Below are 26630 nucleotides of genomic sequence, written 5' to 3'. Positions count from 1 at the left end.
ACTAAAATATAAAATAGTCAAACAGAAGTGGTAAAGCAGTATCAGACTCAAATATAGAATGGAAAAACAGGAGTGGCAAAACAGTATCAGACTCAAATATAAAATAGGTAAACCAACCTAAGAATAGAGATCAATATGCTAACGAAAACATGTAGGTTTTTAACAGAGACTTGAAGACAGACAGGGTAGGGGCTGTTCTAATCTCTAGAGGCAGGGTGTTCCAGAGTCGTGGCCCTGCCCCCGCAAATGCATGCCCCCCTCTACGCTTAAGTCTAATGCGAAGGACTACCAACAGAGCCTAGTCGTAGGATCTTAGGCTTCTGGACGGAGTGTAAGGATGAACAAGTTCAGAGAGATAGGCAGGAGCTAAGTTATGTAGAGATTTTAAAAACAAAGAGTAGAATTTTAAAATCTATTCTCTGTCGAACTGGCTGCCAGTGTAGAGATTTGAGAATTGGAGAGATGTGGTCATATTTGCGACACTTATGAATAAGTCTGGCCACAGCATTTTGGACTAACTGAAGACGAGCAATTTGAGAACTTGATATACCGCAATATAAGGAATTGCAGCAAACTAGTCAAGACGTAGATAAATATCATTTAACACTCTCAGGAGGGCGGACTCAGTGCTGTGAGCAGTCCTGAAACCAGATTGAAAAACCTCATAGATACAATTATTTGTCAAAAAGTGTTTGAGTGAATCCAGCACAATTTTCTCCAATAGATTAGAAATGAAAGGTAAGACAGAGATAGGCTGAATTTTTTTTTAAACAGAAGGATCTAGTGAAGGCTTCTTGAGCAGAGGAATGACCATAGCCACTTTAAGATTGGCAGGAACAGAGCCCGTTTTGAGACACTTGTTGATAAGAGATACCATACCTGGCCCAACCGAATCAATGATTAATTTAAAAAATCTCGGGTGAATAATATCATTAGGACAAAATGAAGGTTTGGGCTTGATAGTCACATCCTTCAGTGTCTGGAGGTTAATAGGATCAAAAACCTCCCAGAAACCAGAAGCAGGTGTTAAGATTTGGGGGGACATTTAAATTAGGGCAGACACTAAAGGCCAATTTATACGTCGGGTGCGCGTAGAAGGTACGGCGTAGCATACGCATTGACGTGTACCATACGTCGTACCCTTCGCCGTACCCTGACGCGCACCTCCTCAAAAATGTAACTACGAGGTCGCGGCGACGCGGACCGCAAGATCTGTGATTAGTCGGCTGGATAGCATTGCGTTTCCTCCTACGCATTTCCGGAATGATCTTCTGCACTCTGCACCACCCGCCCGCCATTTTTAAATTCCGAAGATCAGTGAAGAGCCATGGAAATAGACCAAGTGACCGAGAGATTGCTTGAAGAAGTGCGGAAATACAGCCATCTGTATGACTCCTTCAGTCGCCATTGCTCGTAGAAACCTAAACTCAAAACAGCCGCAAGGAATGTAAACACAGTGGAACATTAAAACCCACCCGCGCCAACTAGCGTTTCGGCGGTGTAACTGCAGAGCAACACAGACATTCGCAGAAGTATAAATGCTCACGACGGCGTAGCCTACGATGTACACTACGGCGTACACTCGACGCAGAAGTATAAATTGGCCTTAAGTCTTAAGTTAGTGATTTTGTTAATAAAAAATCCTTGGAAGTTTTAACATAGAGCATCTGAGGCAACAGACAATGTATTAACAGCTGGATTTACCACAGACTGAATGACTGAAAACAGTCATCAAACACCACTAGAAAGCAGCTTTTCCCTGTCCTCCCTGCATGTGCAAAACACATGAGAATTGCTGGGGAGAGCTCAACCTCTTACACTGTCTCGCATGTCATGGGTAACCCCCGCCCACCATTTGAGCCCTCTATCGCCAGGCACCTTAATCCCTCTCAAGGTGGGCTGCTTGCCCCTCTCAAACCTGGTTCTCTGTAATGCCCATCAAGCTGTCCATGCACTGTGGCTTAATCTATCTGGTCTCCCCGATAGTGAAAAGTGGCACATCGCTGGAGCGCCGGTTGAACTTGACCAGGCTCTCTCTGCCAAGAAACCTCCAAAAACCACTCCCTTTGACCCTAAACGCCCTCCGGACACCAATTCTGCCCTTCGTATTCCCCTGTTCAAAATACGGAGGCTGTCTTTTGGCAAGGGCGTTCGCCATTCTCTTCCAGTCACTAGAAGAGCTGTTCCAGAGTGGGACCTCTCCATGGTGCCTGGAGGCTTTGTCTCAACAGCCTTTTGAGCACCTGGGAAATATTTCCATTCAGACCCTGTCTTTCAAGACAGATTTGTTCCTGGCCTTGGCGTCGGCCAAATGTGTCAGTGATTTGAATGCATTCTGTTCATTCCTCGTGCACTAAATTCTCTCTCAGTGGATATAAGGTTTTTCCGAACAAGTCCACTGGCCCAGACAGTCTAAAAGCCTGTCGTCTTAAATATTGTGCTCCTCAATTAAAAGTAGTTATATATTTTCTTTTAGACACATGCACAGTGCCAAAACTATGGAAATTCTCAATAATTAGCTCAAAAAAAGCCCAGTGCAAGTATCATGCCAAATGATTTTCGGCCTATCGCAATAACTTCTATATTGTTTAAAATGATGGAGCTGTTTTTGGCCAGTCATTTGACCTCCACTATGGACTCTATGCTAGATTCACTCCAGTTTGCATAGAGACTCTGCTTAATACAGTTACAAATCATCTTATGCATCCTAAAGGATATAGGGTTTTATTTGTAGATTTTAGCTCAGCTTTTAATTCAATGAAGACACGTATTCTCCTGAAGTTGCTGATTGATCTCAATATCACAGGGTTAGTTTTCTGGATCACAAACTTTGCTTCGTGCCATCCATAGAGGGTCTGTGTCAGAGGGGTCATGAAGTTCACACAGGCTTCACTGTTCCCCGTCTTGCCCAGTGTGGGTCCCCTCTTCAAATACAGGTTTGGGGGTTTCCCCTGTTTCAAAGGGTAAGTTAGTGAGAAAAAGTGTGCAAGCAGTGTCACCAGACAGCTTTTTATGACTGTAAGTGGCGTGTGTTTGAGGAGTAGTGTGAAGGGCGCTGACTGATATCATATCAGTGCTCAGTTCCTGATATTTTGGTTTTTCTGCAAGACCTTATGGATGGTGGAAAATCTTATTCTAATATTAAGGTCTATTTAGCGACTATTGCTGCATGTCATGTTGGTTTTGACGGCACTATGGTGGGGCAACACCCCCTTTTTCATAGATTTATGAAGGGCGTTCGCCTTTCTCTTCCAGTCAGAAGACACATATTCTCCTGAAGTTGCTGATTGATCTCAATATCACAGGGTTAGTTTTCTGGATCACAAACTTTGTTTCCTGCCATTTATATTTTAACAGCCCAAGCATACATACAGTCCTTGGTCTGTAAACAAATTTATAAGGAAAAAACTATAAATAATAAATCGACTCCATATCGGATTACAAGTGATCAAGGGCTACTCGTGCAACGTAAGCAATGATGTACATCCGAGTGATCGAGACTGAGGGAAGTTAGAGAGAGAAAGGGTATAAAATTAGACTTAAAAATTTGCCTATGAAACAAATATTTAACTTAAACTTTTTGGCTAAGATTGACAAGTTAAAAGATAATATTGAGAGATGGAGGCTTCTTCCGCTTTCTATGATTGGCAAAATTAATGCAATTAAAATGGTCACTTTACCACAGTTCCTCTACCTTTTTCAAAACGTCCCTACTTATATACCTATATCTTTTTTCAAGCTTTTAGATTCAGTTATCACACCGTTTGTTTGGGCTTACAATACTCCTCGAATAGCAAAAGCGCACTTACAGAAACCCACGCAGATGGGAGGCCTAGGGCTCCCAGTGTTTAAATATTATTATTGGGCAGCAAATGCCAGGGCTTTATCTTACTGGCAGAAGGGTATCCCTAATGAAACTTTCTCTGCGGCTGATCCTCTATGGCTTAGGATAGAGACATTTTCTTTTACAATATCGTGTCTCCCAGTGTTACTTTTTTCAAAAGTTTCTCCCTCATCAAAACTAATTGGTACCAATTTAATAATTAAAAATTCAATTCGAATTTTAAACCAGATAAGGAAACATCTTAAATTACCTGACGTCTCCGTTTTTACACCCATCGCTAACAATCATATTTTTAAACCCTCTCACCTAGATAGTGGTTTTGTTGAATGGAAAAGAAAAGGTCTGATGTCTATTGGTGATCTTTATATAGATGGTAAATTTGCTTCTTTTAACCAATTGCAATCTGTATTTAATCTTCCAAGGTCTGACTTCTTTCGATATTTACAAGTAAGACATTATGTTCAAACGGTTATTCCACAATTTATTGACAAACCAGAGATTAGTACATTTGAGCGAACTTTTTTGTTTAATCCAAGCTCTAGGCATCTGGTTTCACGATATGTTAATTCTTTCCAACTGCCTGTGAGCACCAAGCATATCAAAGAAGCCTGGAGTAGGGATCTTGATGTGGAAGTGTCGGATGATACCTGGAATGACAGCCTTAGTAGGATCCATGATTGCTCAATAAATGTAAGACACAGATTGATTCAGTTTAAAGTAATCCATAGATTGCATTATTCTAAAACGAGATTGAGTAGAATCTACAATTCCATTTCTCCAGTGTGCGACAGATGTAAAACAGAGGAGGGCTCATTGTCTCACATGTTTTGGTTTTGTCACAAACTGTTTAATTTTTGGACTGCTATATTTGATTTTTTTTCAAAAGTTTTTCAAAAGGAGGTTAAACCAGACCATGGTCTCGCAATTCTTGGATCCTCTGAGACATTGAATACTCTTCCAAAATCTCAGCAACAACCTTTATTGTTGGGCATGACTCTTGCAAAAAAAATAATACTTGTAAACTGGAAATCTTCAGACTCTCCATCATTTAAAGCTTGGCTAAGCGTATTGTTTCACGTCATACAACTAGAGAGGATACGTTCCCTGGAGTCCAAATCTCATCGCCATTTTCAAACTGTATGGCAGCCCTTCGTGAATTTCCTCAAGTCTGAATAGTGTATAATTACTGTTCTCACTGTAATGATACATCTATGAGTAAGTCTCCTTGGTTTTGTTTATCTAACCCCCTTATTTATTTATTTATCTTTTATTTTTATTTTTTTATATTTTTATTTTATTTTATTTTTTATTGTTATATTGTTTGTTTTCCTGGTATTCTTTAATTTGTATAACATGTAAAAAATTGTAAATAAAATAATAATAAAAAAAAAAAATTTGCCTATGTTCCCTTAATGGAAGTTTTGAAGCGCGGAAAATAAATCACGTGAGCCAACTCCCTACACATAATGACACGCGATATATGTTTTTTTTAATCTACATACCATTATTTTATTATATTTCAGCATAAGCATACATCAGACAGGTAATGAACATAATCTGGCTAATATTTATAATTTATTTATGGCTGAAATTTAGGAATTTATCATAATGTACTTGTATAACTGTAAAAGTAAGAGGTTTTTTTTGTTTTTGTTTTTGCTTCCATTTAAAGCACAAAATGATCTTTGGGTCATTCCAATGCATGCTTTGGCTTGTTCCCAGCATGCATTGAGATACAAATTAATTATAGTTACTGTTGTTATTGTTTTACTGCTTGCTTATTTATGCTGTCGCTGTTGTTTTTGTCCTCACTATTAGTTTCTTGTCATTAATTTGTTGATGTTCAGAGCTTGTCTTTTCATGTGTTATGCGCTGAGGGTCTGTCTATGTCTTAGTCGAAAATCTTAAATGAAACATTTTGGTTTCCAGGGACAAACAACCTTGGAAGTTGTCCTCTCTTTTAGAAGCTAACGTTGCATAAGGATTTAAGAGATTTCTCCTATTATCACCCATCCATTCACTCATGCCTTATTCCACCTTTCCATTTTATTTGATCCCAATGAATCTACAGTATTTGACTTCCCTCACATTATTCTAAAATCAGCAGGTGTCCTGTTGCCATGGGATCGGCTTCAAGTAAAAGGTGGTTACATTTGGTTGTTTTGCCCACCCACACACAGCCAGGTGTGTTTCTGGAGATGTTTGACTTAAGTTAGTGGTCTAAATTTGATAGACTACCACATGGGCCAAACCCAGACTCTTTCATACATGGTAGCTTTTCCTGTTGATGTCTTTTCTGGAATACATTTGGTTTAAAACAGTTTGGAGAATAAAATGCAAAACAGTATAGTTATCAATTAAATAAAAATGTTTCTTTTCACATTTAAAGAGGACCTTTTATGTTTGTTTCTTTTACATTTTCAACTTTATTTAATGTATAATGTTGCTGTTTGAACATTAAAAAGTCTACAAAGCCCAAAGTCCTCTCCAAAGGGAGTTATTCTCTTTATCAGTAAACTCTGAAATCCCTCGTTTGAGTTTTGTTCTGTGAACGTACACATTACAATATTCCTTATTTAAATAATTCCTGCTCAAGGCATATGAAAAAGGGGACAAGGCCTGGTTAAGTTCCGTTAGTAGTGTGTTGAAACTCACGGTTATGGTAAGGGGCGTGGCATTTCTGAAACATGCTCAAAGTGGTTCACCAATCACAGCACACTGGTCCATCTGACCAATCAGAGCACATTGTGCTTTTCGGAAGGATGGGCTTCATAGAGACAGAAACTAAACAGAGCGTTACTGACAGACTGGGAAGAGAGGTGCTGCAACAATGTAAAATATGTGAAAAACAATGTGTTGTTTGACCATTCAAGCATGAAACCCTATTCAAATTGACCCCAAAAACAAGGTCCCCTGCAAGGTAATAGCTCCCCTTTAAAATATGTCTTAAACTTAAGACATTGTTTCAAAACTAAAGATAATAGTCTCATTCATGCTGTAATAGCAAAACATCACTCACAGATGAGCTGTTTAGGATGTACAGAATGTGTGACATTCATATGTATTACAATAACTAATTTGGCTGCTGATTGCAATTAGATCTCTGTAAAAATAAAGACTCTCATTTAGACATCTTTAACAGCAGCCGCCCCCCAAAATTGAAATGACTCAGTTGGATCCAGCTAGTACAGTTATATCCTGTATTCATTATAAAGTCGCTAAATAGACAGGAAGCACAGAATGTTCTACATGCTTGTTCTGCCTTTTATATGACATTTGAAAGGGGGAGTTGATTCTCTTGATTTATAAAATCATTCATCTTTATTGTAAAGAAAATGAAATCTTTTCAGATCTATTGATTGAGTGTAGTTCTGTTACATTGTGCCTGGTATAGCTGGCTCAGAAACGGACAGACTCAATGGGTACAATCTGCCCATTGCCCATCATTTCATGCACCTTTATTAGTTTCTTACAACTAATTCTCTATTCATGTTTTGCTATTTGTTGTTATTATTTTTAATCTGTGATATTAATGTATAGATATTAATGTATAGATTAATGCATAAATTATCCTTGGGTTGTTGAGGTAGGCCACCATCATTTTAATTTTGTGATATTAGATAAATCGGTAGTTGATGTGAAATACTTCACTGTGACATAATTATTATACTATTACATCTAAAACTATTTGTAAAAACATATTGTTAGTTGTTTTGTAATTCTTGTTTTGTAATTCATGCAGTTTTTTATGACCTATACTATGAATAGAGATAATTTGTATTACCACAATACCATTTCTAATTTCCATTTTGTAATTCAAAACATTTACATATCACATATATTTCATTAGCCTAAATGTTGTTAAAAATTATTTATTTATTTATGTCATTTGTTGTAATAACCAAAAATTGTACAGCTATAAAACTATAAAACAGCTCCAAAGCAACTATAGTCATTAGCTGAAAAATGATGGCATACACTTAATTTTTTGTCTGTTCTTACTGATTCTTCCAGTTCTGTCACAAATCATTCTCACAATTTATACAAACCTTATCTATATTATCGAGGTAGATAACTAATTTTCCATGGCAAAACAGATGTCAACATCATAGGAGATATGAAAGATGTGTTTTCGCTTTGGCTTTATTCAAGACTTTATTCAGCATCAATCTGTCATTTACACTGTCATGCTGGCATGTCATACTCAAGTAGTTTCCTGTACTTCCTGCTGATTAAGTCGTTACACTACATAAATTACCTGTCTTCAATTCAGATGACTCCGACTATCATTATACGTCCACTCATTGCACTCTTAGGTTGATTTTTTTTGTGTGCACACAAACACACACTCTACTCTCTCAAACTCTCTCTCTCTCTCTCTCTCTCTCTCTCTCTCTCTCTCTCTCTCTCTCTCTCTCTCTCTCTCTCTCTCCATGTTCTTCCCAGTGTTTCTAATGTAAAATGGATCAGAATTAAGTCTGTATTTCCTCTGAGAGCACGTTGGCAAGAGTGGCAGTGTTCAGGGATATTTCCCTTTGTCCTCCAAAGAGAAATATGTGGCAAAACATTCCTCACAATCTGAATACAATTTGCACAAGCAGTCACTGTTCACTGTCTGTGAGCATCCATTCCTTTTATAGCTCATGTAGGCCTATTAAAGCTATTCTTATCATCAACCGATGTGAGGACATCTCTCTCTCTCCTCTCCCTCTTGCCAATGGCTTTGACATTTCCAGTCTGATAATGTTTAAGCTTTTCATATCAGTCTAAATGTCACTGTGTGTTTCCTCTGAGCTGGACTCTGCGTCTATCTGTAGCCCATTTAAAGAGGTGAGTGGCCTCCACAGGAAATTACAGCCCGCACCTGACCCTCATCGGAAGATGGGGCCGTCTTGCATAACCGGAAGCTTTTCAAGAGACTCAATTACATTTGATTAAAGGCTCACATGCACACACACTGTGTATGGATTGATTTACTATGTGTGATTATAATCATTATGATTACTCATAACGTGGTTGGTACTCATTGTTAATGTGTTTGCATAATTATAGTTCACTTAAAGGTGCAGTAAGCGATTTCTGAGAAATGCTGTTGAAAGTGGATCGGACCAAGCACCACAACACAGCAGTAGGGGGCATATACCCTCATGAGGGGGGAAAAGAGAGATTGAGCAAGAGGGAGATTTGAAGAAAGACTGTAGAAAGAGAGATGGCTGAGAGACATTACAAAAGAGAAAAGGTCAGAGGAATATCACTGGAAAAAGAAGGGTTATGATCAGGTAAGAGCTTTAGGACCCACATTAATGTTAGAAAAGCTTTTCAGTACTGGTGAGACTTAAACGGAAAGGCGTGAAAACAGACGGCAAGGTTGCTTTGCTTTATTTTTCGCAAAACATTATTTTGCTTCGCTTCAGCTATAATAAAGAGACATCCACTCTTGCATTTCATGTTGTTAAATTTCGGGGGCGGAGCAATGAATTGTGGGGTGTGTTTGTATGGGTTGATTGCAAATATCAACCGTGTTTCATAGAAATCACTTGTTGCACCCTTAAAGGGATATAGTCCACCCAAACATGACAAGATATTGAAAAGATATTTTGAAGAAAGGGTGGACTATCCCTTTAAAGTTTGGACATTATTGTATGTTTAAATGATGTCTCTGTGGTGTTTATATGTATCAGTTAAAGAGATCAGTTAAAGGTATGTTTTTATTGGAAAATAATGGTATCATGGTTATAATATGCACATATAATGGAGTAAAGTTCCAAAGAATTTAATAGCTGAAATGTTAAGCTCGTGTTTTTGTTTTGTTAAAGCAATTACATGAACTCGTCCATAAAATATGTAGATCATTTGAGGGGATAATTTTGTTAAGATTGACATTTTACTACTGGGAGTACTGCTGAACTTTAAATTCAGCTGCAAATGATGGCCAGGCAGGTCATGAACCTTGAGTAGGTCGAAGTTTACACTTCACTTTGTCAAAGCTAATGTTTTAGTGTTCTGATGTTAATTTGTTGCAGTCGTCTCTATAACACACACTCTGTCTCTTGGTTTTCCCAGGTGTCACTGGTCTGGTGCAGATTGATGAGAATGGAGACAGAGAGACTGATTTCGCCCTGTGGGACATGACTGACATGAACAGTGGCAACTTTCAGGTTAGTTATAATCTCACTTTGTCTCATAGCTTTCTCATATGTCTGTTACTTTTTGATATTATCAACTTTTAGTCTGGGAATCTTTCATATTTTTAAAGGGCATGCATGGTTAATTCATATATATTTATATGTGCCACATTAGTTTGAATAGCAGTGATGCTTCTGTTAGTAATGGATGGATGAAATGCAATCACATTTTTCTTACAGCAGATATATGTGTGTGTGTTTGTGTGTGTGTGTGTGTGTGTGTGTGTGTGTGTGTGTGTGTGTGTGTGTGTGTGTGTGTGTGTGTGTGTGTGTGTGTCATCTAAACAGTTTTGCCTTTGTTACAGGCTAATGAATTAGAATATAACACCTGAATCTCAAAAAACAAGGGGCAATTGGTGTCATAAATTTAAAACCAGAGGACAAACACACACGCACCCTCCTTTCTGAAAGACACTTGATTGGTAATTAGGAGGCCAGGCTGTAGGAAGGTTAATTATAGGATACATATTCAGTCAGGGGTTTGTGTGTGTACGTGTACCGGATTGATGCAGAATAGATATTAAAGATCTCAGCTGCTCTCTGAATATAAATTCAGTAATTTTTCATTTTAACTTCATTTTGCTTTTGCTATCTGTGAGAGCTATAGAATTCACATGACTAGTGCAGTTTTTGTTCTCCTGTGTTGACGTCAAGGGGTCAAAGTTCAGTTAGCCCTGGCTGGTAGATGCCATAACTAAACTATCTGGACACAAAAAAGCATCTTTCTGATAATCTGATGGAATAATTACTTTGTGCAAGTAATTGTTTTTTATCCATTATATTATACAATACTAGTGCCCATTGCAGGCTCTTTGAAGTGTGAAATAGGCAAGGCAAATTTATTTATATAGCACATTTCATACACTATGAATTCAATAGATTCACACAATTCAAAGTGCTTTACAGAAAATAATTAAAATAATCACAAAATAAAAGCAAGGAAAATTAAAACAAGAAAATAAAAGAGTTATATGATACAGTTATAAAATGAATTAAGAGTAAAAAGATGATACATAGATAAACTTCTCATCTGGTAAAACACCGGTGTATCATAACTGGTTTTCACAACTCCCAGTTTTACTCTGAGATTTTCCCATGGTGATTACACTGTGTCTGTGGTGTTCTTTCGGCGCGCCTAAGAAATCTTTTGGACGTCTCCGATGGACCCGATTTTTCCCTAAAATCGGACAGGAGGAGCTCTAGGACTGACTCACGGGGTAACCTCGGGTTTACTTGCCCCATCAGTCTGCACCCCAAACACTCATTTGTTCGGAAGCTCTAGTAATGGAATCAATCCAGTCCGCACCCCGCAGAACCTCGAGTTTAATTACACATCAAACTCACTACTCCACCACAGACCCAGGTCATCAGCATGGTTTCATCTCTCTTACCAAATTCTCAGTGCCATTTCAGTTCAGTTTAGAATAAAAAGGAGGATGCAAAATAAAATACAGTGTAATCAGTCGGACGTACAGTGGCACAGTACTCATTCAGTAAATGCACAGCTAAACAGATGTGTTTTGAGTTTGGATTTGAATGTGACTACTGTAGGAGCACATCTGATCTCTTCTGGAAGCTGGTTCCCTGTGGCTGGCATAGTAGCTAAAAGCGGACTCACCTTGCTTAGAGTGAACCCTTGGTATTTCTAGCTGATGTGATCCTAATGATCTGAGTGATCTGTTTGGTTTATATTTAGTGAGCATATCTGCAATGTATTGAGGTCCTAGGCCATTGAGTGATTCATATACCAGTAATGCTTTAAAATCAATTCTAAATGTAACTGGGAGCCAATGTAAAGACCTGAGGACTTGTGTGATATGTTCATATTTTCTGGTTCTGCTCAGAACCCTTGCAGTAGCGTTCTGTATGAGCTTCAACTGTCTTATGGTCTTTTTGGGAAGGCCACTGAGGAGTCCATTACAATAATCCACCCTGCTGGTGATGAAAGCATGAATACGTATTTCTAAGTCTTGTCTGGAAACAAAGCATCTAATTCTTGAAATATTTTTGAGATGATAGTATGATTGCTTTGACATGACTACTGAAACTAAGGTCTGACTCCAGAATCACACCGAGATTCCTGACTTGATTTATAGTTGTTTGACCCCTAGCGTCAAGGTATGCGTTCATCTTGAGTACTTCATCTTTTTTTTTCTAAACGCAATGACTTCAGTTTTGTCTTTGTTTAACTGAAGAAAGTTTTGCCACATCCAACTGTTGACTTCATCAATGCATTGGCACAGGGAGTCAATGGGGCTGTAGCCGTTAGGCGATAGGGCTAAGTACAGCTGTGTGTCGTCTGCATAGCTCTGGTAAGCAATTTGGTTCTTTTTCATTATTTGGCTCAGTGGGAGCATGTAAAGGTTGAACAGGAGTGGCGCAAGAATTGAGCCTTGAGGGACTCCGCATGTCATGGATATCCATTCAGACTTATGGTCTCCCATACTCACATAATAACCTCTCCCTCCTAATTATGACCTGAACCATTTTAGGCCTATCCCAGAAAGCCCGACCCAGTTTTCCAGCCTGTCAAGAAGTATGTTATGATGGACAGTGTCAAATGCAGCACTGAGGTCGAGTAGTACCAGAATTTATGTTTTGCCTGCATCACTATTTAACCGAATATCGTTTATCTTTATGAGCGCTGTCTCTGTGCTGTGATGTGGTCGGAAAACCAGATTGAAAATTGTCAAAAGTATCCATTTGAGATTAGGAAATTGTTCAGCTGATTGAAGACAACTTTTTCAATGATCTTGCCTGTGAAAGGAAGATTTGAGATTGGTCTGTAATTGCTCAATATGTTGCTATCCAGATTGTTCTTTTTCAGGAGGGGCTTGACAACTGCAGTTTTAAGGGACTTTGGAAAAGTCCCAGAGAGAAGTGAGGAGTTTATCACTTATAGGAGATCTGCTTCTAAGCAGTTTAACACACTTTTGAAAAAGAAAGGGCACAGGTTGATGTTTTAAGGTGCTTTACAGTTTCTTCCAAAATTTTACCATTAATTTCTTCGAAATCTGACACAGTAACTTTCTCAGGTTGTGGTCTGATCTGTCTTACCTCAGTGGAAAGTTAGACACTAAGTTGTAAAGACTACTTTAGACTAAAGTTGTTAGACATTGAATTTTTAGATTTTGAATTTATTAAATCATATAAATAGAATTATCTATCTCCATTATGACCATTTGTTCTCTTATTGATTACTTCATGTTGTGCTGCAGATTGTGGCAGTGTATAACGGCAGTCAGAAGCAGATGAAGATTCTTCCTGGGATGGCCATCCAGTGGCCAGGTGGTGACATTCCCTTGGATGTTCCCTACTGCGGCTTTAAGAACGACAACCCTGACTGTCATGAACGTAGGTATCTTACACTAGTTCTGTAGTCCAACTGCTTACCGACCTCACAATCTCTGTCACTTTACCTCTTTCCTTTTAGGAACAATCGGAATGCACCAGATGATTTCCATTGTTATTTTCCTCGTCCTTGTCATCATCTTCACTGTGACTGTGTTTGTATACAGGTGAGAGATCAAGCAAGATGATTTTGATACCTGAGACCTAATCAATCATTTCTAAATGTGATTCTGGTTCTGTTCTACAAATATGGGTACATCTTAAATACCTACTGTATGTACACACAGAAAGCTGAAGCTGGAGAAGGAGTTGGTCGCTCAGTTATGGAGGATCGCTTGGGAGGACATTCAGATGAGCAATCTGGAAAAGGCCCTGAAAAGCACCGGCAGCAAACTCACACTCTCTCTAGTAAAACACATATACAGTACATACTACATACTAGTGCACATTAACAGCTCTCTAGTTTTCCATTTTAATATTAATTTTATTTGATTATTTATTATAATTACTATCATTATTATATCACTTGTTCTCTCTCATTCTCTACAGAGAGGTTCAAACTATGGATCACTGCTGACAGCTGAGGGTAATTTCCAGATGTTTGCTAAGACTGGCTACTTTAAGGTATCTTTCTGACAAGCTCTTTAAACGTTTACATGGTAACCCTTCACAATAAGGTTCAATTTGGTAATTTTGTATTATGAACTAACAATGATCAACATTATTCACAGCATTTATTATTTTGTAATAGGTTAAGGTTAATTTAGAAATATTTAGTCATTGCCAGTTTATGTTTGTTCATCATATGTTTAATAATGTTAATTTATACAAGTTGAAATGTTAAAAATGTAAGAGTAGTAATTTATGCATTAACTATTTATATTTAACATTTTTACCATTTAAATGTTTGTTAGAACCTCAAAATGCACACATGCTACCCACTGCAAACATAACATGTGTGTGTGTGCTTATTTGTTCCCCAGGGAAACATTGTAGCCATTAAATACATCAACAAAAAGCGCATCGAGCTAACGAGGAAAGTGTTGTTTGAACTGAAGCATGTGAGTGTGTCATGTTGTTTTTTGCTCTAAAGGAGGATTATTTTGCTAATCTGATTATAATAATTACAAATACAATACCATTCAAAGTTTTGGGGTCAGTTTTATTTTTTTATTTTTTAAAGAAATTAATACTTCTATTTAGTAAGGATGCATTAAATGGATCGAATTAATTGTATAATTCAAAAGATTTCTATTTCTAATAAATGTAGTCTTTTGAACTTTCAGTTGATCAAAGAATCCTGAAAAAATGTATCACAGTTTCCATAAAAACATTAAGCAACACAACCGTTTTCAACATTGATAATAATAAGAAATGGCTCTTGAGCACCGAATCATCATATTGGAATGATTTCTGAAGGATCATGTGACACTGAAAACTGGAGTAATGGAGTAATCTTATCGACCCTAAAAAATGTAAATGGTACTGTAGGTTCACAAAATACCAACAAGTGAAGTGTTTTGTTTATAAATGTTGGTAAAGATATACTGTGAATTGTGAACAATAGTGCATGTTTGTTCTCCAGATGAGAGATGTGCAGAATGAGCATTTGACTCGTTTTATCGGCGCCTGCATCGACCCGCCCAATATCTGCATCGTCACAGAATACTGCCCTCGAGGCAGCCTGCAGGTACTGACACACAGGATTCTGTCATTGTAGGGACTTCTCATTGACATACTGTGCTAATGATGTTTTCTATCCCCTAACCCTAAACTCAACCTTTACAGAAACAATTCTGCATTTTTGTTTTAAATAAATTCCTTGTGTGGGCCATTGGCTTATCAATTAAGATTATTTCAGATCTTTTTGATGACATGCAGAGCCACACTCATACATCAGTATGAAAATGTGCATGTACACACACTGTTTCTAATGGCTGTAGAAGATCTCAGGTTGGCAGGTTATAAAGGAAATGTTTAAATGTACAAAATGTGGAATTGCCAGCTTAAAGCTGTGGTCACATTAGTGAAAATTCACAATCAAAAAAGGTCCATTGTCTATATCAATGGTGTAGTGATATTTTTGGACACTCTAAACAAAATAATTTAATTAAGTTCTAAATATCGAACCAAATAACATTTGCAAACATGTCAGATCCTTTTTGTAAGAAAAATGTATTAAGTCAGCCCCCCCAAATATCTTGATTTTTAGTTGTTTTAATTATATTTTCAATCTTGTTTTGTCTTATTTTAAATAATTTTAAGTCATCTTAAATTCCCTAGTTTGTTCCCTAGTGGTCCCTGGCCCCCAGTTGAGAACCACTGCATTATTAAGTTTGCTTCAAGTCCAAATACTTTTTGGGCCGTATATGTATTTATATGTACTTGCCTCAGTTTTTTCTGCATCTACGCACAGGACATTTTGGAGAACGAAAGCATCACACTTGACTGGATGTTCAAATATTCTCTAGTCAGTGACATAGTAAAGGTAGAGACCCTTCTCTGTACTTAAAGTGAAATTTACCTTAAAAGGTTAGTTTACCCAGAAATGAAAAAAATCGTCATCAATTACTCATCCTCATGTTGTTCCAAAGCCATATGACATTTGTTCATCTTCGAAACACAAATGAAGGTATTTTGATGAAATCTGAGAGCTTTCTATCCCTCCATTGACAACTACCACCTTGTAGCTTCAAAAAGTTCATAAAGAGATTGTAAAACTGATCCATATGAATTGAGTGGTTTAGCCAAATTTTCTGAAGAGACTCGATCAATTGATATGATGAACAGATTCTTTTTTTTGTTTTTTTCCACATACAAACATTGATCAGCGAACATAAACAGAAGCTCAACCGTACTTGCTTGACGCACGACAACAAACCTCTTGCGGGAGCTCAAACGTTCACACGAGAATGAACCTCATTGGTTCCCGCACGTCAAAGCAAGCATGCTTGAGCTACCGTTCATCATAACTGATGTTTGGGTTGATAAATGTTTATATGTGAATAAAAGCCAAAATTAAATCTGTTCATCATGTAAAGCGATCAAGTCTCTTTCGAAAATTCTGACAATTCATACGGATTAGTTTTACGATCTTTTTATGAACTTTTTGAAGTGTCAAAGTGGTAGTTGTATGGAAAAATGACAGATTTCATTTAAAATATCTTCATTTGTGTTTCGAAGATGAAAGAAAGTCTTACGTGTTTGGAACGACATTAAGCTAAGTAAATGACAGAATTTTCATTTTTGGGGGAACTATCCCTTTAAGTGTTCATGCATTTATTTTCCATTATAACTTTCTATTTTCTTTCACTTTACTCCGTTCCTGCCCTCTTGCTTTCTTTCATGCTATCCAATCTTCCTCTCCCCTCAGGGCATGGCTTTCCTCCATAACAGTGTGATTGTATCCCATGGCAACCTGAAGTCATCCAACTGTGTGGTTGACAATCGTTTTGTGCTAAAGATCACTGACTATGGGCTGTCCAGCATCAGGAAAGAGTCAGACACGGAGGACGCCCACTCTTATTATGCACGTCAGTCATGTGACCTTTCTTCTTTGTCAATTCATGTGTCAAATTTACTCACATGCCTACAATTTCCACGACAGGCATGCATGCAAACCTCAGTCAAGTTCTCTGTTGTTCACTGTCAGTCCCCTGTCTGTGTCTGTGTGCATTTGCATATGCCTGGTGTTAGGTAAGCTGTGGACGGCTCCAGAGCTGTTGAGATTGGAGTGCTTTCCTCCAGGAGGCACGCAAAAGGGCGACATCTACAGTTTTGGCATCATACTTCAGGAAGTGGCTCTGCGCAGAGGAGTCTTTTACCTGGAGGGAGACTCGCTAAGCCCCAAAGGTCAGAGATCAAATCTTGCCAATACACGTGTCACAAATTGCACAATTAGCCTAAGTCTACCTGTCTCTATCCTGTTTTTGATATTAAATCCTAAACCTTAAACATGTATGTACTCTCATTTTGTTTCAAACCTTTATGACTTTCAGTGGAGCAAAAAAGGAGACATTTTGAAAAATGTTTTTTTTTGAACCCATAAAATGAAAGTCAGTGTTGTTTTCCTCACAGAAGAAAGTCATACAGGTCTGGAACAATTCTTTCAAGCTTCATATAGGATGTAATCATAAAAGCATCATAAAAGCAATCCATTTGACTCATCCATATGACTATATTCCAAGTCCTCTGGTCATTTTATAGCTTTGTGTGAAGAACGGACTGAAATTTGAATTGTTATTCACTGATAATTCTTCCCTCAGGTAAACTGTTAACCAGATAATTAAGTCAGTACACCAGATCAGACCGATTCCTGAATGAATTTTTGTGAACTGGATGAAGCGATTAATTGAAAACATCTGATTTAAAAGAACATTTTGTTAATGAATCAGGCATTAGTGCTTCTCTCATGAACATGCCAAGGATATCTAGAGCAAATGTCAGTTTTTAAAAATGTTTTGCCTAGATTTATAGTAGAGGAGTCAACACTATTTGCAGAAAGTCAGAGCCAGTTACAGATAATGGCCAGTCAGAGTTGACTGATTTGACAGAAAATTGCATAGTGTATAGTGCACCCACTTTGGTTTTAGCATTTAGAATATGATTCCATCCAGTTGGAGGAATTTAAAAATGTTTGATTTTTGAGCCAATTTTTAGAACAGATTGTTTTCATTTGTCATTCGTATCCTAGCAACAAGATGCCTGTTTGTTGAGTTTGGAAAAGCTTTAAAGTAGTGTGTGATCCTCAGTCGTTTATATGATGCCCAGTTTTGCCCAGTCTGCAAGTGTATGTCTAGCATTATCATTTTTGTTTAGAGTTTAATTGATGTAGCCTTCACATTATGTTTCTGTTTCATCTGTTTCTCACACAAAGCCATCATATGGCTTCAGAACATCTGAAATATTGCTCACAAGTCGAACTGGACTGATGATTTTGTAGTACTTTCATGTTCTTTTTGAAGCTTGAAAGCTTTAGTTCCCATTCAATTGCCAATGATAAAAGTCTGGTTTTATGTCTTCTCCATTTAATTAATAAATTAATGTCATTCATTTTATTCCTTTAATATCATTCATTTTGATTCTCCGTGATATTTGGGGTCTGAAATACTTGGGGCATGAGAACAATTTGAGGAGGATGAAAAACTTCTTTCTAAAACGCTTCAAAATATTGATGCTCGGCTCTGCACTCATGCAAATTACTCTCGAGAGCCTTCACAGCGACGGGAATGAAAGAAGCTAATGAACCAGGTTCTTCAGAGAGGTCAACAAATACACAACCAGACGCCATTCACAATTGTGCTCACACACACACATGCATATTCTCACTTTACTACAGACACATCAAAGATGATCTTTTACACATACAGTATGTATGCATAAGAACACCCTCACAAGCTCTTAATTTGGCAGTCCACTACCCCTCTCAGTCCGCCGTCAGTGAGTTTGTCTGAAGAGGAAGACACTTGACATTATCTTGTCATTTCGCCAAAACACTCACAAATTGCATCCCCTGTATATGGTTCTCTTTTTTTTCTGCAGAGAACCCTTAGGTGGTGAAGAGCTCTCTCATTCGTACATAGAAGTCAATCATAGTGTCAGACTTTTGCATTTGTATGATTTTACAGAGTTGCTAATTGCCATAAAATATAAAAATCACGACGTACTAAAATGTTCCTAAAGTAACGTTCCAAATCGTCTCCATTGCATCTATAATTTCAATCCACACTGAATGAAAGAAAAGCTGTATAAATCACTGTCTTTTTATATCACTTTCAGAGACACTAAAAGGTTTGTTTGTTCTTTGTCACACAAACACATACACACATATCCATCCACACTTGTCTCTTTCACTCTCTTTCCCTCTCTGATATAATTTATGGATTTAATCATGCGATTCAGAATACAGCCCACAATGCGATGCATGTATGTGTGTATATGTGTGTTTTTATGTGAAGAACAGACTTCTGGTACACATACAAACACAGATCATTGTGATCTCAGCACTATAATCAGAACTGTCATTGAAGAAGAGATCGTATCAATCTTCACCGGGCGGCACACATGCACTTGGGCACCTTGGTAATGAGATTACTGTTGGCAAAGATTATGGTTGTAGACTTGGTGAATCAATCAACCTAGTGTATGCTTGGCCAACCAATCAACCTGGCACCACCAGCACACATAAATACAAAACACAAACACAAAGAAATTGTGCAGCAGTAAAGATGGACCTGAGCTCTGAAGAGCTGTTTCTTATCAGGACAGATTGTCCGTGAAAAGCCTCTCAGACGGAGCTGAGAAATGGTGTTTTTACTAGAGTGCTACAACCCACAACCATTTCTGCCAGGCTTTCAGAGCTGTAAGAGCCTGATGAATAGAGCTGAGAGAGATCAGGCTGAGGATGGAAAACGGAGATAAAACATTGTGGGAGTTTGTGGGAATAAGACAGACGGAAAATGCCCTGATGCAACAGATAATAAGAGAGAAAAGGAAGGAAGGCGCATTGACAGGCAAAATGTCTAAAGACTACTGATACTGTTGAAGTTAAAGGAACAGTTCATCCCCCCAAAAAACACAATCATTTTATGTATGCCTTATTGAAGTTACAACGTAATGGAAGATGTGATGTGACCAATCTTTTCTTCCATATTTTTGAAGGACATACAAGTGAAACTGATTATCGAAAATAAACAGATTATCAAAAAAAAATTCGGCTTGGGTTCATAGGTTCAGTCTCACAGTTGTTGATTGGATGGAGGCAGATCTGGATGTGAATTATCACATTTTAATTAAAAATTACATGGTAAAAAAAAAATGAATTGCTTGCATGGATCAATCGTTCATAATAAGATCAAAAACATGTATTTAGAAAATAAACAGGGTGAATTTCCAAATTTAAAATCAGGACTCATAACCAATAAAATGGCCTGATATTAAAATTCTGTTTTATTTTGTCTTAATTTCTAAAAACTAAAATCAGTTGTTTTAATTGATACAAGTGAATTTAGGCATCACAACATTTTTATGTTGTATGAAAATGAATATTCATTTTGATATTTGCTAAAGATAACATTTACAAGGTTAATTTATTAGTGTTTTTAAAGATTAACTTTGAGTGAGAGATGACGGCAAAGGTAACATAAATGTAAAAATATGATTTTGAGGGTGAGTAAATGATTACTGTATAATTGTTTTGGGGGTTTTCTGTGCTCAAACATTCCCCTCTCTCTATTGTTCTTGCTCTCCCGCTTTCTTTGGTTGTGTATAGAGATTGTGGACCGTCTAGCTCTGGGTGAATGGCCGTATCTACGGCCATCAGTGAACCCTCAGGCCCACAGTGAAGAGCTGGGTCAGCTGATGCAGCGCTGTTGGGCTGAAGAACCATCAGACAGACCAGAGTTCAACCATATTAGTGTGTTACTCCGCAAACAGAATAGGTCTGTCCCTTTTTACCCTCTAGTTATCGCCATCTATACTGCCTCACTTGTTGACTTATTTCTGTAACATTTCGTTCAGAACAATTTTATAAAATGCGTCTTATTGCTCACCCGATTCTCTCTTTCTCTGTGTCGCATTCTCTTTCTCAGGGAGCACAGAAGTAATATCTTGGATAATCTTTTGTCTCGAATGGAGCAGTATGCTAATAATCTGGAGGAGCTGGTAGAGGAGAGGACTCAAGCCTACCTGGAGGAGAAACGCAAGGCTGAAGCTTTACTGTACCAAATCCTCCCTCAGTCAGTTCACTTGACATACCGCACAAATAATAAATCAACTATAAGATAATCCTATACACACTTGGTTAACTCTCATAGGACTTGATTTCTGTTGTGTGTGGTAGTTCAGTGGCAGACCAGCTGAAGAAGGGTGAGACAGTGCAGGCTGAAGCTTTTGACTCTGTCACCATTTACTTTAGTGATATTGTGGGTTTCACGGCCCTGTCAGCAGAGAGCACACCTTTGCAGGTATCTTACACTAAAACCATCCTGTTTTTTTTAGTATTTGACCTTTAAGATTTTAATTGAGTTTCTCTCTCATAGATCGTCACCCTCCTCAATGACCTTTACACCTGCTTTGATGCCATTATAGACAATTTTGATGTTTACAAGGTATTACCACCTCATACCTTACCACATATTTGCCCTAAACAGCTGTATCTTTTGTCCACAAATAATGTCTTTACTTTATTTATTCCTCATTTTCTTCTTGCATTTAACAATTTTATCTTTCCAAACTTAATGACAAAATAAAAACGTAAAATCATAAAAATTAAATGTGTGTTGACTGTTTATCACTTTTTTGGCAACTAATTGAGTAAATAAATAATCTTTTTTATGGCCATTTTCTTGAAGTGACATTTTGTTCATATAGCAAATTTGTAGTTTCTGTTTTATAACAGATCCCTAATTTTACCTTTTGCTTCTTAAAAAATATATATCTGGTAATTTTAAAAGGGTTTTATTTCATTCATTTTTTATTAAAATCTTATGAGACATTTTTTCTTTAAAAAAGGAGACAATACTTAATTAGCATATTTTAAATGTATATATTTTCATATTGCAAAGTTTGTCATTAAAATAAATGAAAAATAAAGTCTTGTAGACCTTAGTCAGGGTACACTGTCGTTCAAATGTTTGCTGTTGGTTTTTGAAAGAAGTCTCTTATGCTCACCAATTCTGCAATTATTTGAATAACAACACTATAATTTATTGAACACACTATACTTCTATCCCTCACAGCCTTATTTTTATTCCTGTCAAAAATTAAATATGGTGCTACTATTACTAAGGTCTGTTCACTTGTACATTCATTGAATTAAACAAGAAACTCCCCTAATTTTAACAGTGAATTTTTATTATTAAGGTTTTTTTATACATATAAATCTAACCCCCGGTTTCACAGACAAAGCTTAAGCCTAGTCCCAGACGAAAATGCATGTTTTAACTGAAAGCAACTTGCACTGGCGTATCTTAAAATATGTCAGTGCCAATATGAGGCCAATACTCAATATGAGTTTTGTCTCAAGATGCACACCAGTAATGTGCTTCTCTAAGGCACGTTTACTAAAGCCTAATCCTGGCTTAATCTAAACCCTGTCTGTAAAACCGGGCCTACGTGTGTATTAGTCTTGTGTTTTGTGCTGATGTGGATCTCTGTCTGATGTGGTCGTTTTGTTTCAAATTTTTCCTTAGGTGGAGACAATAGGAGATGCCTACATGGTGGTTTCAGGATTGCCCGTACGGAACGGGAAACTGCACGGTCATGAGATCGCACGCATGTCGCTTGCTCTGCTGGAGGCTGTTAAAACATTTAAGATTCGCCACCGACCTGATGAGCAGCTCAAATTACGAATCGGCCTTCACAGTGGTTAGAATGAATACATCACTCTCAATTAGGTTGAACTAGTCTTTTAACATACTGTTGGACTATTTAAATTAGCAGAAAACTGACAGGGATTCTTCTGGTTGTAATAAGTTTTGTTAACATATAATCACTATCTATTACAGACATTTTTCTCAAACTCACCCATAGACTAGAGAACTTTTACTTTAGCATGCATAGTTTTGAACAGCATTTCCATGTGTATGTGTGTTTCAGGCCCTGTCTGTGCAGGAGTAGTTGGGCTGAAGATGCCTCGGTACTGTCTCTTTGGAGACACAGTAAACACATCCTCTCGCATGGAGTCAAATGGAGAACGTAAGGACTTACTGTTCCCTTTCCCACCAAATAGCAACTTGTGCATATAACCATAGCAAGAGTTCAGGTCAGTTAGGTTAGGGTTAGTGGCTTGAGCCATGACTTTATATGAAGAGTATGAGACAAGAACTGAAGACATACTGAGTGTGTTTAATTTCTACAATAGATTTGAAGTATAGAATTAAAAAAAAATATCCAATCAAAAGTTTCCATCTGTTCAATTAATTTCTGCAGACCACACTGAGGTTGAGATAACTACATATTCCCCTGGTTTCAGAGACAAGGCTTTAACCTAGTCCCAGACTAAAATGCATGTTTGAGCTGTTTTAACTGAAAGCAACTTGCACTGATATATCTTAAAATATGTCAGCGCCATTGTTTTGTCTCAAGATGCACACCAGTAATGTTTTTTTTCTAAGGAACGTTTATAAAAGCTGCTTAAATGCCCTAATTGAACTAAAGCCTAATCCTGGCTTAATCTAAGCCCAGTTTGTGTAACCAAGCCATTAAACATTAGCATTTTTAGTATTAGCCTTAGGTTACCAGACGTATTTAATTTTCAACACCAATATTCCATAATGAAATTTCAATCATTCAAGAAGCCTAAACAAAAAAAGTTGATGAAAAGATTTCATTGTAATTCCGATTTAATTATTTCCCCCACCACCTGTTTCCCCACATAAACGCTGCCAGATAAATTAGAAATATCAGCCGGCTTTAGATAACACTTGACAAAAGCAAAACAAATTGCAATCAAGAAAGACATTAATTTTGAGTAGATTGGCATATATCACAATCCATACATCACACCTGCCTTGATCATCACAATCTTGATTTTACGGTATTTATGTGCATTTCCAGTATCAGGACGCTGCTCAACTGTTTAGTATGTCCCTAATAAAAATAAAAAACTATTGTTAACTTAAACTTTTTTTATTTTTTTTATTGTTAATTGAAATAAAGCTGATATATAAATATTACATGACAAACTTAACATGAAAATACTATGTATTATACTTGGTATCTAAAGGCTAATTTACACTCCACCGACAGATATCGACCAATGATGACAGTCACCAGATGAACTTCTTAGACATTCCAAGACCCAACAAACCCGATTCAACATGTTCAATTGGCAAAAACAAGTGCAAACCAATGCGAATTGGCCTGAACTGAATTTAAATCATTTTAAATTGAAGTAGTAAATTGACTAAAACTAAAAAGATTCTAAAAATGACAAGCACGTAACGAAATTTTTAACTAAAATGAAAATGAAAACACAAAAATAAAAGCTAATTCAAAATATTCATAAATATAGTATAAAAAATTAAATAAAACACAGTGTGCGCCAATAAAAATAATTGGCTCTTTTAATTACCTGCTGCTGGAAATTACATGAGTAAATAATGTTTGCCAACACACTTTAGTCAACACGAAGTGAGCTGTGTGAACTCAACTAATCAGTGTATATACAGTAACACTGTAATCATTTACACGCTGTTATCCTGCAGCTCTGAAGATTCATGTGTCGTCAGCCACTCGAGATGTGCTGCAGGAGTTCAACTGTTTCCAGCTGGAGCTGAGAGGAGAAGTGGAGATGAAGGGAAAAGGGAAGATGACGACCTACTGGCTTCTGGGGGAAATGAAGGACAGTGATTGAGATGGTGGGGAGTGAGAGTGTAAAGCCCCAACGGGATCAACAGAGACACGCTGACTATAGTCAAATGCACCCAGGGGAACCAAGCCAAGACTGTTGGGCGCCGGTTCTGTTGGCTAAATGCACACGCATGTAATCCTGTACAGCACTAGATGATGTCTGACCTTGTATATATGTATTTTAAGATGTTTCTTTTGTAAGAGCACCAGCTACAGCTGTAAATGGAGTGAAGTTTGAGTGTGATTGAATATCGCCCCCTGGTGGATAAGTAGCAGCACTGCTGGCTAAAAATATAGTAGGCTAAATAAATATGATTACTTCCAGCCAGGGTGTGTGTAAGAAAAGACATGTAAATATTAAAGATGATGATGTTATTACTCATAATTTAACTCCCCCCCCCCCCCCCCCCCCCCCCCCCCCAAAAAATCACTTGGCTTTCATAATTCAAATGTTTTGAAGACAAATTACTTATTTACTATTTTGTCATTTATTTCATTTAAGTAATATTTCTAGATTCTTATATTCCAAATAATTTGTATCACCCAGTCGGACTCTTGCACACATAAACATTCTTCCTCAAGCCATTTAGACGCATTGCTTTCTGGTTTATGGTCCTCGTTTTGAGAGTTTTTGGTGTAATTGATGCATTTTCGTGAGCCAAGCAGAGCTACAGCAGCTTTAATAAAGCATACATAAAATCAACCTGCTAACAGATCCGTAACATCACTCAGTTTGATTTTAGATCATTTTCCCAGCTTTTTCATTATACACGCAGAGTCTACATGGGAGGCATGGAGATTGAAACAGAATTGATTCTTTATCAAATATTATCTATGAGAAGCACTTTGCATTTCTATTATTTTGCATGCTTGAATGTTTACTTACTTTTTCTGCCTTTTTATTTGTTTCATAGTCAGTAAAGTGAAATGGTTCTAATGGCATAGAGTCTATCTCCAAATGATCTTAAGGTCGTGATTATAATGCACCACATTCATATAGAAGCTGACATTAATTTCTGACTGCAATCAAGATCTGTATCATTTTTAAATCATCTTTTAATTTCTTATATTCTCTTGAGAGTCTATATAAGTACCTGCTTGACACTTTAATTACTTACAACCAACTTGAGGCGATTCTCTCACTTATTTGATCTCAGATAGTCATTCCCATGAGCACTTAAAGGTGACACTTTTGAGAGTGCAGAGAGACTCTTAATAACTGCTCCTTTAACATTATCTCAGTTCAGTCGTGACAACTCTCGGAGAGATTGGCATGGTAATTGATATGGCAATGCTAATGTATTTTGTCTTGGCGGAATAGATCTGCTGCTGCTGCAGAGCAAGTACAAAGACTTGCTACTGCTGCCAATATATTTACAGACATTCTGCTGCTGCACAAATACATGAAATAACCCTGTAGCAGATCTATACAGGTGGAGCTGGGGAAGGTGGAGGGTTTCTGAAAGCACGCTGCAGACTGCTAACAGCAAACACTACCAGTATTTGAATGTTGAGTCACAGCTGATGCAGCAGCAACCAATCAGCTGCGCTATGTAGCTAATGTTGTGACTGCTAGGACCTTTCAGCCTGCGCCATCTAGGGTTTCATGACAGAATGTGGTATTTTTGAAGTGTTTGAACACATATTATAACAACAAATATTTACACATCATATAGGCTACTTTAAATTGGTTGATGATTATGATTGAACTTTTCTAACTTTAGTTAGTGTGTATTGTTGCTGTTTGAGCATAAACAACATCTGCAAAGTTACGACGCTCAAAGTTCAAAGCTAAGGGAGATCTTTTCTTTTATAGAAATTGCTTTTTAAGGATTACAACAAAGGACTGATAGGGACTACACGAGCTTCCTCCCGGGTTAGTGACATCACAAACCCTA

General features: G+C 37.4%; 1 protein-coding gene across 3 annotated transcripts in view; it reads left to right on the top strand.

Annotated features, from left to right (window-relative positions):
• npr1b (natriuretic peptide receptor 1b) overlaps positions 1-25132 on the top strand; it is a 49872-nt gene extending 24740 nt beyond the window's left edge. For 2 of the 3 annotated variants that reach the window (XM_082149794.1, XM_082149795.1), the window contains exons 6-22: positions 9908-10002; positions 13248-13383; positions 13463-13547; positions 13668-13788; positions 13930-14004; positions 14364-14441; positions 14966-15070; positions 15797-15868; positions 16754-16913; positions 17077-17232; positions 20651-20819; positions 20970-21116; positions 21221-21344; positions 21420-21488; positions 22572-22746; positions 22978-23076; positions 24588-25132. In XM_082149794.1, coding sequence (XP_082005920.1) covers positions 9908-10002; positions 13248-13383; positions 13463-13547; positions 13668-13788; positions 13930-14004; positions 14364-14441; positions 14966-15070; positions 15797-15868; positions 16754-16913; positions 17077-17232; positions 20651-20819; positions 20970-21116; positions 21221-21344; positions 21420-21488; positions 22572-22746; positions 22978-23076; positions 24588-24736 — 2015 coding nt within the window. In that variant the 3' untranslated portion in view covers positions 24737-25132. Of the gene's footprint in view, positions 1-9907; positions 10003-13247; positions 13384-13462; positions 13548-13667; positions 13789-13929; positions 14005-14363; positions 14442-14965; positions 15071-15796; positions 15869-16753; positions 16914-17076; positions 17233-20650; positions 20820-20969; positions 21117-21220; positions 21345-21419; positions 21489-22571; positions 22747-22977; positions 23077-24587 lie in introns of those variants that run through there. The other variant, XR_014200648.1, reaches the window with a different exon arrangement.
• Positions 25133-26630: the final 1498 nt, after the last annotated feature.

Source organism: Leuciscus leuciscus (genome assembly GCF_965113295.1).
Source record: "Leuciscus leuciscus genome assembly, chromosome: 20".
NCBI classification, from domain to species: domain Eukaryota; kingdom Metazoa; phylum Chordata; class Actinopteri; order Cypriniformes; family Leuciscidae; genus Leuciscus; species Leuciscus leuciscus.
This window is presented reverse-complemented; position numbering and strand designations above follow the sequence as displayed.